General features: G+C 38.6%; 1 protein-coding gene across 14 annotated transcripts in view; it reads left to right on the forward strand.

Annotated features, from left to right (window-relative positions):
- The first annotated feature begins 6,358 nt into the window (after positions 1–6,358).
- Positions 6,359–13,191, forward strand: part of VPS13B (vacuolar protein sorting 13 homolog B) — an 805,543-nt gene continuing 798,710 nt past the window's right edge. For 5 of the 14 annotated variants that reach the window (XM_058699592.1, XM_058699588.1, XM_058699591.1 and 2 more), the window contains exons 1-2: positions 6,363–6,649; positions 7,083–7,261. In XM_058699592.1, coding sequence (XP_058555575.1) covers positions 7,115–7,261 — 147 coding nt within the window. In that variant the 5' untranslated portion in view covers positions 6,363–6,649; positions 7,083–7,114. Of the gene's footprint in view, positions 6,650–6,694; positions 6,976–7,082; positions 7,262–13,191 lie in introns of those variants that run through there. The other 9 variants (XR_009253621.1, XM_058699595.1, XM_058699596.1 and 6 more) reach the window with 5 other exon arrangements.

A 13,191-nucleotide genomic window follows, 5' to 3' on the forward strand; every position in this document is an offset into this window, starting at 1 on the left:
CTGAATACCCAAGAAATTGACCTGAGGACTGACAGAAAAAACTGCACAACTATAGGGAGAGAAGAGGCCACATTGAGGAAGGTAGGAAGTGTGGAGACAAGGTTTGGGGAAGAAACAGACTGCAGGTACTGCAGAGGGGAGGGAGCTCTAGTTGTAGAGAAAGGTGAGAGAGTGGACCACACAGGGATACACACAAGGAGAGTACTTCCCTAAAGCCATTGGCTGGGAAAACAGAGGGGCTGATTTTTGTGAATTTTTGCAACCAGTTGGGCTCAAAGACTGGAGTTTTAGAGGTCTAAATGGGTTTGGCTGTGATAGAATCCTGACGGCACTGCAGTTCTCCTGGACAGGAGACAGGCAAATAACCCTGGGGAAGACTGTGTGATCTGAGGAACTCCTAAGATGCACAGGGAGACTGTTCACTCTTTTTGGAGTGCATCTGTGTGAGGTCATACCCCTGCACTCAGGCACGACTGCCCTTGGTCAAACCTGCATTCCTGCCAGTGCAAAACCAAGAGTTGGATGCTCAACTGACTGAGCCACCCAGGCACACCGGACAAACTAGATTTTAAACCAAAGACTTTAACAAGAGATTAAGAGGGGCACTCTATCATAATAAAGAGGACTATCCAACAAAACAATCTAACAATTATAAATATTTATGCCCCCAACATGAAAGTACCCAAATATATGAAACAATAACAAACATAAAGGAACTCATTGATAATAATACAGTAATAGTAGGAGACTTTAACACCCCACTTATAACAATGGATAGATAACTGAAGCAGAAAATCAACAAGGAAACTGGATTTGAATGACACACTGGGCCAAATGGACTTAATAGATATATTCAGAACATTTCATCCTGAAGCAGAAAATACATTCTTTTCAAATGCACATGGGACATTCTCCAGAACAGATCGCATACTACGTCACAAATAAGGCCTCAACAAGCACAAAAAGATCAAGACTATACCATGCATATTTTCAGACCACAATGCTATGAAACTTGAAGTCAATCACAAGAAAAAGATTGGAAAGACCACAAATACATGGAAGCTAAACAACATACTACTAAACAATGAATGGGTCAAATGGGAAATCAAAGAAGAAGTAAAAAAAAAAAATACATGGAAACAAATGAGATCCAAAACTTTTGGGATGCAGCAATAGTAGTCATAAGAGGTAAGTATATACCAATACAATTCTACCTCAAGAATCAAGAAAAATCTCAAACAACTAGCCTTATACCTAAAGGAGCTAGAAAAAGAACAAACAAAGCCTAAAGCCAGCAGAGTAAGGGAAATAATAAAGATTAGAGCAGAAATAAATGATATATAAACTAAACAACAACAACAACACATCAATGAAATTAGGGTCTGGTTCTTTGAAAAACAACAACAACAACAACAAAACTGACAGACCTCTAGCTAGACTTATCAAAAAGAGAAAGGACCTAAATGAATAAAATCACAAATGAGAGAAGAGAAATAACAACCAAAACCACAGAAATACAAACAATTATTATATTATAAAAATTATATGCCAACAAACTGGAAAACCTGCAAGAAATGGATAAATTCTTAGAAACATATAAACTACCAAAACTGAAACAGGAAGAAATACAAAAGTTGAACAGACTGATAAACAGCAAAGAAATTGGATCAGTAAGAAAAAATCTCCCAACAAACAGAAGTCCAGGGCTAGATTGCTTCCCAGGAGAATTCTACCAAATGTTTTTTCTTCTTAAACTTTTCCAAAAAATAGAAATGGAAGGAAAACTTCCAAATTCATTCAGTGAGGCCAGCATTATTGTGATCCCAAAACCGAGAAAGACTCCACTAAAAAAGACAACTACAGGCCAATATTGCTGATGAACATGGATGCAAAAAATCTCAGCAAAATACTAGCAAATTCAATCCAATAGTACATTAAAAGAATCATTCACCATGGTCAAGTGGGATTTAATCCTGGGCTACAACTGTGGTTCAAAATTTGCATATCAATGTGATATACCCCATTAATAAAGATGAAGGATAAGAACCATATGATCCCCTCAATAGATACAGAAAAATCATTTAACAAGTACAACATCCCTTCATGATAAAAACCCTTAACAAAGTAAGGACAGAGGAAACATACCTCAACATAATGAAGGCCATATATGAAAAATCCACTTTATTGGGGAAAAAGTGAGAGCTTTTCCTTTACAGTCAGGAACAACAAAGGGATGTCCACTCTCACCACTGTTATTTAACACAGTACTGGATATCCTAGCCTCAGCAACTAGACAACAGAAAGAAATGACACCCAATTGGCAAGGAAGAAGTGAAACTTTCACTATTTGCAGAAGACACACTATAAATAGAAAACCCAAAAGACTCCACCAAAAAATTGTTAGAACTGAGACACAGGTATTCAGTCGCAGGATACAAAATCAATGTACAGAAATATGTTGCATTTCTATACACCAATACTGAAGCAGCAGAAAGAGAAATCAAGGAATCAATCTCATTTATGATCACACCAAAAACCATAGGTACCCAGGACTAAACCTAACCAAAGAGGTAAAAGACCTGTACTCTGAAAAGTATAAAACAGTGATGAAAGAAATTGAAGATGACATAATGGAAAAACATTCCATGCTCATGATTGGAACAACAAATATTGTTAAAATGTCTATGCCACCCAAGGTAATCTACACATTTAATACAATCTCTTTGAAAATGCCACCAGAATTTTTCAGAGAGCTTGAACAAACAACCCTAAAATGTGTAAGGTAACACAAAAGATCCCAAATAGCCAAAGCAATCTTCAACGTTTTTTTTTTTTTAAATTTATTTTTTTGGGACAGAGAGAGACAGAGCATGAACGGGGGAGGGGCAGAGAGAGAGGGAGACACAGAATCGGAAACAGGCTCCAGGCTCCGAGCCATCAGCCCAGAGCCTGACGCGGGGCTCGAACTCACGGACCGCGAGATCGTGACCTGGCTGAAGTCGGACGCTTAACCGACTGCGCCACCCAGGCGCCCCCCAAATAGCCAAAGCAATCTTGAAAAAGAAAAGCAAAGCTGAAGGCATCACTATTCCTGACTTCAAGTTATATTACCAAGCTGTAGTGATCACGACAGTATGGTATTGGCATAAAAACAGACACATAGATCAGTGGGACAGAAGAGAAAACCCAGAAATTAACCCATAATTATATGTTAAATTAATCTTCAACTAAGCAGGAAAGAATAGCCAATGGAAAAAAGAGTCTTTTCAACAAATGGTGTTGGGAAAACTGGACAGCAACATGCAAAAGAATGAAACTGGACCACTTTCTTACACCATACACAAAAATAAATTTAAAATGGATTAAAGACCTAAATGTAAGACAGGAAAAAATCAAAATCCTAGTGAACACAGGCAGTAACCTCTTTGACACTGGCAGTAGCAACTTCTTACTAGATACATCTCCTGAGCAAGGGAAATAAAAGCAAAAATAAACTATTGAGACTTCATCAAAATAAGCTTCTGCACAGTGAAGAAAACAATCACAAAACTAAAAGGGAACCTTTGGAATGGAAGAAGATATTCACAAATGGCATATCTGATAAAGGGTTAGTATCCAAAATATATAAAGAACTTATCAAACTCAACATCCTTTTGGTTGTTGGTTATTCATAACCAATTAAATAATGGGCAGAAGACATGAATAGACATTTCTCCAAAGAAGACATACAGATGACCAACAGACACATAAAAAGATGCTCAGCATCATTCATCATCAGGGAAATGCAAATCAAAACTATAATGGGCTACCACCTCATCTGTCAGAATGGCTAAAATTAACAGCACAAGAAACAACAGGCGTTGGTGAGGATGTAGAGAAAAAGGAATCCTCTTGCACTGTTGGTGGGAATGCAAACTTGTGCAGCCACTCTGGAAAACAGTACGGAGGTTCCTCAAAAAATTAGAGATAGAACTACTCTCTGATCCAGCTATTGCACTACTGGGTATTTACCCAAAGGATACAAAGATAGTGATTCAAAGGGATAGGTGCATCTTGATGTTTATAGCTGGATTATCAACAATAGCCAAATTGTGGAAAGAGCCCAAATGCCCATCAATAGATGAATGGATAAAGAAGTGGTATATATATACAATGGAATATTATTCAGCCATAGAAAGGAATGAAATCTTGCCATTTGCAATGATTTAGGTGGAGTTAGAAAGTATTATGCTAAGCAAAATAAGGTAGCCAGAGAAAGACAAATGCCATATTATTTCACTCGTGGAATTTAATAAACAAATGAACATGAGTTGGGGTGGGGGAAGAGAGGCAAAGCAATTAACACTCTTAACTACATAGAACAAACAGTTACTGGAGAGGAGGTGGGCAGGGGATGTGTAAAATAGGTGATGGGTATTAAGGAGAGCACTTGCTGTGATGAGCACTGGGTGTTGTATGGAAGTGATGAATCACTAAATTCTACACCTGAAACTAACATTACACTGTATGTTAACTGGAATTTAAATAAAAATTTGGAGAAAGAAAAAAATTATTTTGACTGGTTAGAAAACAGGGTGCAATGGAACACAGGTTGGAAACCAATACTTTTTTTCTTTTACTTAAAACCAAACAAAAAAATCAATGACCAAATAATTTTCTCAAGGCAGGAATCTGGCAAATATTATTTGTTGGCTCCAAGAGAGAAATGGCATCCTAGAACAAAAATTGTCTAGTACATCATTATTTGTTTATACAGCATGGTAAAAAAATCTAGTTAAGTTTATATTAAGTCACTGTTCTTATATATTAAATTGCCACACAAGTTAAGACTAGGCCCTTTTTCTTTCTCTAGAACTAACAAGACCTGTAGATTCAATTCTAGACCACTAGGGCTTTCATACAATTAGTGGAGCTATTTTTCTATATTAAGATTTTTGAGTCGGGGCGCCTGGGTGGCTCAGTCGGTTAAGCGTTAAGCGTTCGACTTCAGCTCAGGTCATGATCTCAGGGTCCGTGAGTTAGAGCCCCGCGTCGGGCTCTGTGCTGACAGCTCAGAGCCTGGAGCCTGTTTCAGATTCTGTGTCTCCCTCTCTCTCTGCCCCTCCCCTGTTCATGCTCTGTCTCTCTCTGTCTCAAAAATAAACGTTAAAAAAAATAAAAAAAAAAAAAAAAGATTTTTGAGTCACGGCAGCTTCTTTGCTTTTCAGGTGAAATAGATAACAAATTACTTAATTTACTTTGCTATTCAATGGGGTTTAATAAGACCCAGATTACATGGGTTGTTCATCAGGCTTTTTGTGAGGGGACAGTTGCTCTGAATTAGCAATTACCTGCTTCCCCCTCCCCCCCGAAACTTTCATAAACATAAAAAATCTAAATAGCTTGGCATCTTCACTTATGTCTCTTTTCTATTGCCGTTTCTAACACTGTTTCAAGAAATCGTAACTTGAATTCCAGTAAAGAGCTTAAAAATTTTTTAAATACTATGAACTATTTTGTTAAATGCAGCAATATGCGTGGGTATTTTAATCACTTTATAACGCAAGTCTATTTTCAAAATGCAGTAATTTTTTTCTTGAGGTTACCTAGAATAAGTCTGGCCAAAAATCAGGGAGCATGTTCTGTGTAAACCCAGCGTATATTTTTCTGAGTTAGGTGTTTGAGTTTCTCTGTTTTGTTAGTTTGCAAAATACTGGAAGGAGAGGTAGTATTTTATACATTCATTTCGTCCTAACAAAACCAACATAGCCTCTTAAAAGTCTTGAATTCATTTCTTATCAGCTATTTCTTTTCATTTTATCTCTGGGGGTTTTATATCCTTCTTCCTTCAGATATTCCCTCGAGTTTTCGAAAGTCCCACATCAGACTGCAACCCAATAATAGTTCTTCACGATCTTCTTTTTAGCCATTCCTTTCCCGCCCGCATCAGCAAAGTTAGGCATACTCAACCACTGCTTTGCCAAAGAGCGCGAGGGTTTGTCCACACGTTTGGTCAAAATGCATTCCCCTAAATTACACATCCTAATTCCTTTAATTTTCCACTTTTCCTCCAGCAAGTGAACCTCGGATCGAAATTTAAATCTGCCCCGCCTGCAACACCTCGCTGCTCCTACCTGCGGCCTTCTCGCTATTGCCCTGCCTACTGAACCCAAGTTCCTCTCCCCAGGCCATCCGTTTCCCAAGAAAAACAATAGTCACTTGTGTTTTCGGGGCTTTGGTACCCGCTTTCTTCCTCCTCATCCGACCCGAGGCCGTCCGTACTTCCCCACCCATACGCGACTTCAACCTCCCGCAGCCGCTTTGCCTCGGAGCGCCACTTCCGGATAGCCGGTGTCCCCTCTTTACCGGTCCGCCCACCTCCCCCGCGCATTTCCTAGAGCTTTGTCTTAAAACGCTGGCGGGGTCTGAGCGGGGACCAGGCTAGCCCAACACGAGAGGTCTCCCAAGAAGACGCGCCGAGTGGCTGCTGCAGCCTGGGAGCTCCGGCCCCGCTGCGGAGTCGAGTGGTGGCGGTGGCGGGACAGTTTGTTTTGAGCACCGAAGGGGCAACACCCGGAAGTGGCTCCGTACCGGAGCTGCGCCGCCGCCGGGGGCGGGTGCCGGGTGCCGGGTACCGGGAGGTGTAAGGGACGCCACAGTACTTTTTGGCGTAAGTGTCGGCGGAGGGTGCGGTACGGCCCCGGGGCTGGAGCCGGCCTGGTTCCCCTCCGAGTTCTACGGTGGTAGATCCGGCTGGGTTCCTGGAGGCGAGGGCCTCGTGGGGCGGCTGGGCTGGTGAGGGTTTGTGGCGGCCAAAGGGGATCCCGCTCGCTTCGTTCTCCCACCTCAGGGGATTCGCTGTCTTCGGTTCAACCCTATTCCTCCCACCCTTCGCCAGGCGAGTTGAGGGCAGTTGTAGTAGTGAGGAAGTCGCAGTTGGAGGAGAGAGTCCACTCGTTTTTTTCGGCTTCAGGGAGGAGGCGAGCGGCTGCTTTGGTGGGGACTGTTGCTTTTCGGCCTTTTCAACCCCTCCTGAGAAATGCTTTTTCTTTGGCTGCACCACCGACTCAGTTACTTTTCATGTTTGCCTTTACCCCCTTCAGCTTCTGACTTTGACTCCTCTGCACCTTAAAAGATGCTGGAGTCCTATGTGACTCCAATTTTAATGAGCTATGTGAATCGCTACATCAAGAATTTAAAGCCGTCAGATCTACAGCTTTCACTATGGGGTGGAGACGTGGTTCTCAGCAAGCTCGAGTTAAAGTTGGATGTGCTGGAACAGGTAAGCTGTGTAGCTGTCATTACCTGGAAACATTTACAGCTTGTTTAGGAATTCTGCACTTCGGCTTTATGCTTTAAAAGCTTAAATTTTCTGTTAAAGTATTCTGGTTTACCCTGAAACTACAGACCTTCTTTTACGGAAGTTTTTTTTTTTTTTTATCTCATGGTTTGTTACTAGTGATGGTTTGTTAGAATTGGATTCCCAAAAGGTGCCTCAACAAATAGGAAAACAGTTTCATTGTGCTTGTCGGAATTGTTCAGTCTGCTTACTTAGTTCTCAAACATTACCGGACAGGCTAATATACATTGCTAAGATTGTGAATGAAGCTGGAATTGAGTAAACCCAAATTGAGAATGTCAGCAAAATTAAAAACTTTCTTACTCTTTAGGCTTTTTTTCTGTTAGCTTGAGGTTGGTCTGATGTAAATGAACTGTAATTTAAAATTTCATATATTAATTCATTGAGTTCATTTATTACTAACATGCCAGGCAACTCTCTTAGGCCCGGAGATACAAAAATTATCTGTGGAAACTCAGAAGAGCCAGAATAACTGCTTTGTAGGAGATAAGGGAAGTCTTTTTTATTTATTTATTTATTTATTTATTTATTTTTTTTTTTAAGCGTTAGTAAGGGATTTTATTTTATTTTTTAAATTAAAAAGTAAAAATATCAATAAATATTAGAAATTCAAATCATATGCAAAAGCTATTAAGTAAAAAAAATGAAAGTCTTTCTACTCCCACTATCTAGGGCTGTCCACTATTAATATTTTTATTTGGGTGTTTCCAGACATTTTCCTATGCACGTATCAATGCAGGTATCATCATGCATAGGAGATAAGGGAAGTCTTAATCTGATGGTGAAAGTTAATTTTATATTCCACTCTTCCTGTATTATTGAGTAATCTAGTTATCACTAAGAAATAATACTCTTGGTTCCTTCCCTTTCTCTCCAAGTTTGTCTTAATATCTTCATTTTTTAAAAGCACAAGTCCTAAGTATATAGCTCAGTTTTTATGTATGTATACACCTGTGTAACTGCTATCTCAATCAAGAAATAGAATATTCCCTGGGCACCTGGGTAGCTCAGTCAATTGAGCGTGAGACTCTTGATTTCGGCTCGAGTGGTCTCGTTGTAGGATCGAGCCTCCCCTACCATCTGGCTGGAGCACTGAGCCTGCTTGCGATTCTTTCTCTGCTCTTTCCCTGCTCGTGTGCGCTCCCTTTTCCTCAAAATAAAGAAATATTAAAAAAAAAGATACAGAATATTTCCTGCTCCCTTTTGCAAATCGGTAGCCCTATCCCTAAAACGGGTGACTATTATTCTGACTTATATATACACAGAGAAATTTACCTGTTCTTGAACCTTAATGAATTGGAATCACATGTGTGTGGCTGTTTTTGTTTGACCTTATGGCTAAGGTCAACCCATGCTGTTGCAGGAGCTGTAGTTCTTTGTATTGCCTTGTAGGATTACATTGGCTAAAGATTCACAATTTATTTTTCCATTGATGTACATTGGGATGCTTTCTACTTTTGGCTATTATGAAGAAAGCTCTTGTGAACATTCTTGTACGTGTGTTTTGGTGGAAAATTTCCCTTAGGTGTATACTTAGGGTGTGTGTATGTGTGTATATATTGAACTTTGACGGATACTGCCAAATAGTTTTCCAAAGTGGTTTTATTAATTTACATTCTCACCAACAGTGTATGAGAGGTCCATTTACTTTGAATGTTTGCTATTACTTCGTATGTTTGTTATTTTAATTTTAGCCTTTCTGGTGGGTGTGTAGTGGTATATCAGTTTAAATTTGCATGTCCTGGGACACCTGGGTGGCCCTGTTGGTTAAGCGTCTGACTTGGGCTCAGGTCATGATCTCACTGTTAGTGCGTTTGAGCCCCACATCAGGCTCTGTGCTAATAGCTCAGAGCCTGGAGCCTGCTTTAGATTCTGTGTCTCCCTTCCTCTCCACCACTACCCTGCTTGCACGTGCTTTCTCCTTCTCTCTCTCAAAAATAAATAAACATTAAAAAAATTAAAAAGAAAATTGCATTTCCCTAATGACTAATGATGTTGAGCACATTTTCATATGCTGCTTATGGCTATTTGGATATACTTCTTTGTAAAGCCTTTATTCTTTCGCCTTTTTAAAAAATTGGGTTTTTTTTTTTTTTTTTTTAATTGACGTGTAGTGGTTCTCTACATATTTTGGAAATGAGTCCTTTGCCAAGTATGTTTTACAGTATCTTCTCCCAGTCTGTGGCTGGTCTTTTTAGTCTCTTAAAGTTATCTTTGGGTGAATAGAAGCTCATAATTTCATTGAGGTCTAAGTTTTCAGTCTTTTCTTTTGTGTTTAAGAAATATTTGCTGGGGCACCTGGGTGGCTCAGTCGGTTGAGCGGCCGACTTCGGCTCAGGTCATGATCTCGTGGTCCGTGAGTTCGAGCCCCACGCCGGGCTCTGTGCTGACAGCTCAGGGCCTGGAGCCTGTTTCGGATTCTGTGTCTCCCTCTCTCTGACTCTTCCCTGTTCATGCTCTGTCTCTCCCTGTCTCAAAAATAAATAAAACGTTAAAAAAAAAAATTAAAAAAAAAAGAAATATTTGCTTATTCCAGGAACATGAAGATATTCTCTTGTTTTCTTTGTGTTTTTTCTTGTGTGTGTGTGTGGGGGGGGGGGGGGGTGGTATTTTTATTTGAATCACCCCGTGCTCATCATGATGAGTGCAGTCCTTAATCCCCATCACCTATTTCACCCATCCCCTCCCCCTCCTCTGGTAACGATTACTTTATTCTCAATAGTTAAGAGTCTGTTAATTGGTTTGCGTCTCTTTTCCTTCTGTGCTCCTTTTTGTTTCTTAAATTCCATATATCAGTGAAATCATATAGTATGTGTCTTTCTCTGACTTATTTTAATTAGCATGATATACTCTAGCTTCATCCATGTCATTGCAAATGGCAAGATTTCATTCTTTTGATGGCTGAGTAATATTCCATTGTGTGTATACACACACACATTGCTTCTTTATCCATTCATCTATTTACAGACATTTGGTCTCTTTCCATAATTTGGTTATTGTTGGTAATGCTGCTATAGCTATCAGGATGCCTTATCCCTTTCCCTGATGATGAGTGATGCTGAGCATCTTTTCATGTGCCTGTTGTCCATCTGTACGTATTCTTTGGAGAAATGTCTATTCATGTCTTCTGCCCATTATTTAATTGGATTATTTATGTTTTGGGTGTTGAGTTTGATAAGTTCTTTATAAATTTTGGATGCTAACCTTTTATTGGATGTCATTTGCAATCTTTTCCCCTTCTGTAGGTTGCCTTTTAGTTTTGTTGATTGTTTCCTTCACTGTGCAGAAACTTTTTATTTTGATGAAGTTCCAATAGTTGATTTGTACTTTAGTCCCCTTGCTTCCGGAGACTTATCTAGAAAGAAATTGCTATGGCTAAGTCAAAGAAGTTACTGTTGCATTCTCTTCCAGGATTTTTATGTTTTCAAGTCTCACATTTAGGTCTTTAATCCATTTCGAATTTATTTTTGTGTATGGTATAAGTAAGTGGTCCAGTTTCATTGTTTTTGCATATTGCTTTTTGTTTTCTTTTAGAAGCTTTATTTTCTTTGATTTATCCAAATTAATTTTTCTATAAGTGTGAAGTAGAGGTTAAGATGTACCTTTTTTTCTTTGATAATCAGTTGATTCACACCACTTGTTGAACCATTCTTTTTCTATTGAAGTCTTAGTTGCAAATCAGGTTGTCAAATGTATGTGGATTTCTGAACTCTGTATCTGCTCTGTAGCCCATTAGTCTATTCTTGTGTCACTACCATACTGACTTTTACAGTACATTTTGGTATCTCATAGTGTAATTTGTGTAACTGTTCTTTTTTCCTTGTCATAACTGTTGTAAGTCCTTTGCATTTCCATATATGTTTTAATTTCAAATTGTAAATTTTAGAATTAATTTTCCTCCAAAGGGGAAACCCACTGACATTTTTGTTGCGATTACATCAAATCAGATTACTCTGGGAGGAATTAACCTTAACACATATTGTGTTGACATAGTGAGTTTTTAAATCCATGTGCAGAACATTACTTTGTGTATTTTTAGGTCTTCAATTTTTCTCAGCAATGATTTGAAGTTTTCTGAGAAGCATTGCACATATATCATTAAATATGATCTTTTGTTATAAGCAGCATTTAAAAAATTTTTCGTTTTCTAAAATACAAGTCAAAACCACAACGACGTACCACCTTCTACCTGTCAGAATGGCTAAAATTGATAACTCAGGAAGCAACAGATGTTGGCAAGGATGTAGAGCTAGGGGAAAACTTTTGTGCTGTTGGTGGGAATGCAAACTGGTGCAGTCACTCTGGAAAACAGTATGGAGGTTTCTCAAAAAATTAAAAATAGAACTATCTTATGACCCAGCAATAAAAACTAGGTATTTATTCCAAAGGATACAAAAATGCTGATTTGAAGGGGCACATGCACCCCAGTGTTTATAGAAGCACTATCAGCAATAGGCAAATTACGGAAAGAGTCCAAATGTCCATTGACTGAATGGATAAAGGAGATGTGTTATACACACACACACACACACACACACACACACACACATACATACATATATACATATAATGGAATGTTACTCAGTGATCGAAAAGAATGAAATCTTACCACTTGCAAGAACATGGATGGAAGTAGAGTGTATTATGCTAAGTGAAACAAGTCAGAGAAAGATAAATAGCATATGATTTCATACATATGTGGAATTCAAGAAACAGACGAACATAGGGGAAAGGAAGGAAAAATAAGATAAACAGAGAGGGAGGCAAACCATAAGAGACTTAAAAACAGAGCACAAACTGAGGCTTGCTTGAGGGATGTAGGTTGGGGGAATGGGGTAAATGGGCGATTGGCATTAAGGAGGGCATGTTGGGATGACCACTGGGTGTTATATGTAAGTGATGAATCATTAACTTCTGCTGAAATCATTATTACACTGTATGTTAACTTAGATTTAAATAAAAATTAAAAAATTATTTTCTAAGTATGTCATCAGTACTCAGAAATAGAATTGTTTTAGTATATTCACCTTCCATTCATTGGCCTTTCTGACTTGTCTAACAGTTTTTGGTCTTTTCTTTTGGATTGCCTATGTACACGGTCATGCCATTTGCAAATAGTGACAGTTTTACATCTTTCTTTCCAGTGCTTGTACCTTTTATTTCTTTATTGCACTGTGGGGTAGAAAATTAACATTCTTCTTTGTTCCCAACTACAGCAGGAAAGTGCCCAGTATTTTACCATTGAGCATGTTACTAGCTATAAATACTCTTAAACGTAAATACTTTTTTGTTCTTCCTTTTTACAAGTTTTTTAAAATCATGAATGGATTTGAATTTTATCTAATACTACATTTAGTGTAATTGAGATTACATTTTAGTACATTTTCTTTTATTCTGTTAATGTGGTGAATTACATTGAGTTATAATTTTTTTATTTTTATTTTTTTTAGTGTTTTTTTTTTTTTTTTTAAAGAGAGTGCAAGCACGAGCGGGGGAGGGGCAGAGAGAGAGGGAGATGCAGAATTGGAAGCAGGCTCCAGGCTCTTAGCTGTCGGCACAGAGCCCGATGCAGTGCTCAAACCCATGAACTGTGAGATCATGACCTGAGCTAAAGTCAGACGCTTACCCGACTAGGCGCCCCACATTGAATTTTTATATGGAGTTTGCATTCCTTGTATAAAACCCATACTTACTATATATTGACCTTTTTATATGTGGTTGGCATTGATTTGCTAAATTCTGTTTAGTTTTTTTAATGTTTGTTTAATTTATTTTTTTAATGTTTATTTTATTTTTTTTAACATGAAATTTATTGTCAAATTGGTTTCCATACAACACCCAGTGCTCATCCC

This window comes from Neofelis nebulosa, chromosome 14 (assembly GCF_028018385.1).
Source record: "Neofelis nebulosa isolate mNeoNeb1 chromosome 14, mNeoNeb1.pri, whole genome shotgun sequence".
Taxonomy (NCBI): Eukaryota; Metazoa; Chordata; class Mammalia; order Carnivora; family Felidae; genus Neofelis; species Neofelis nebulosa.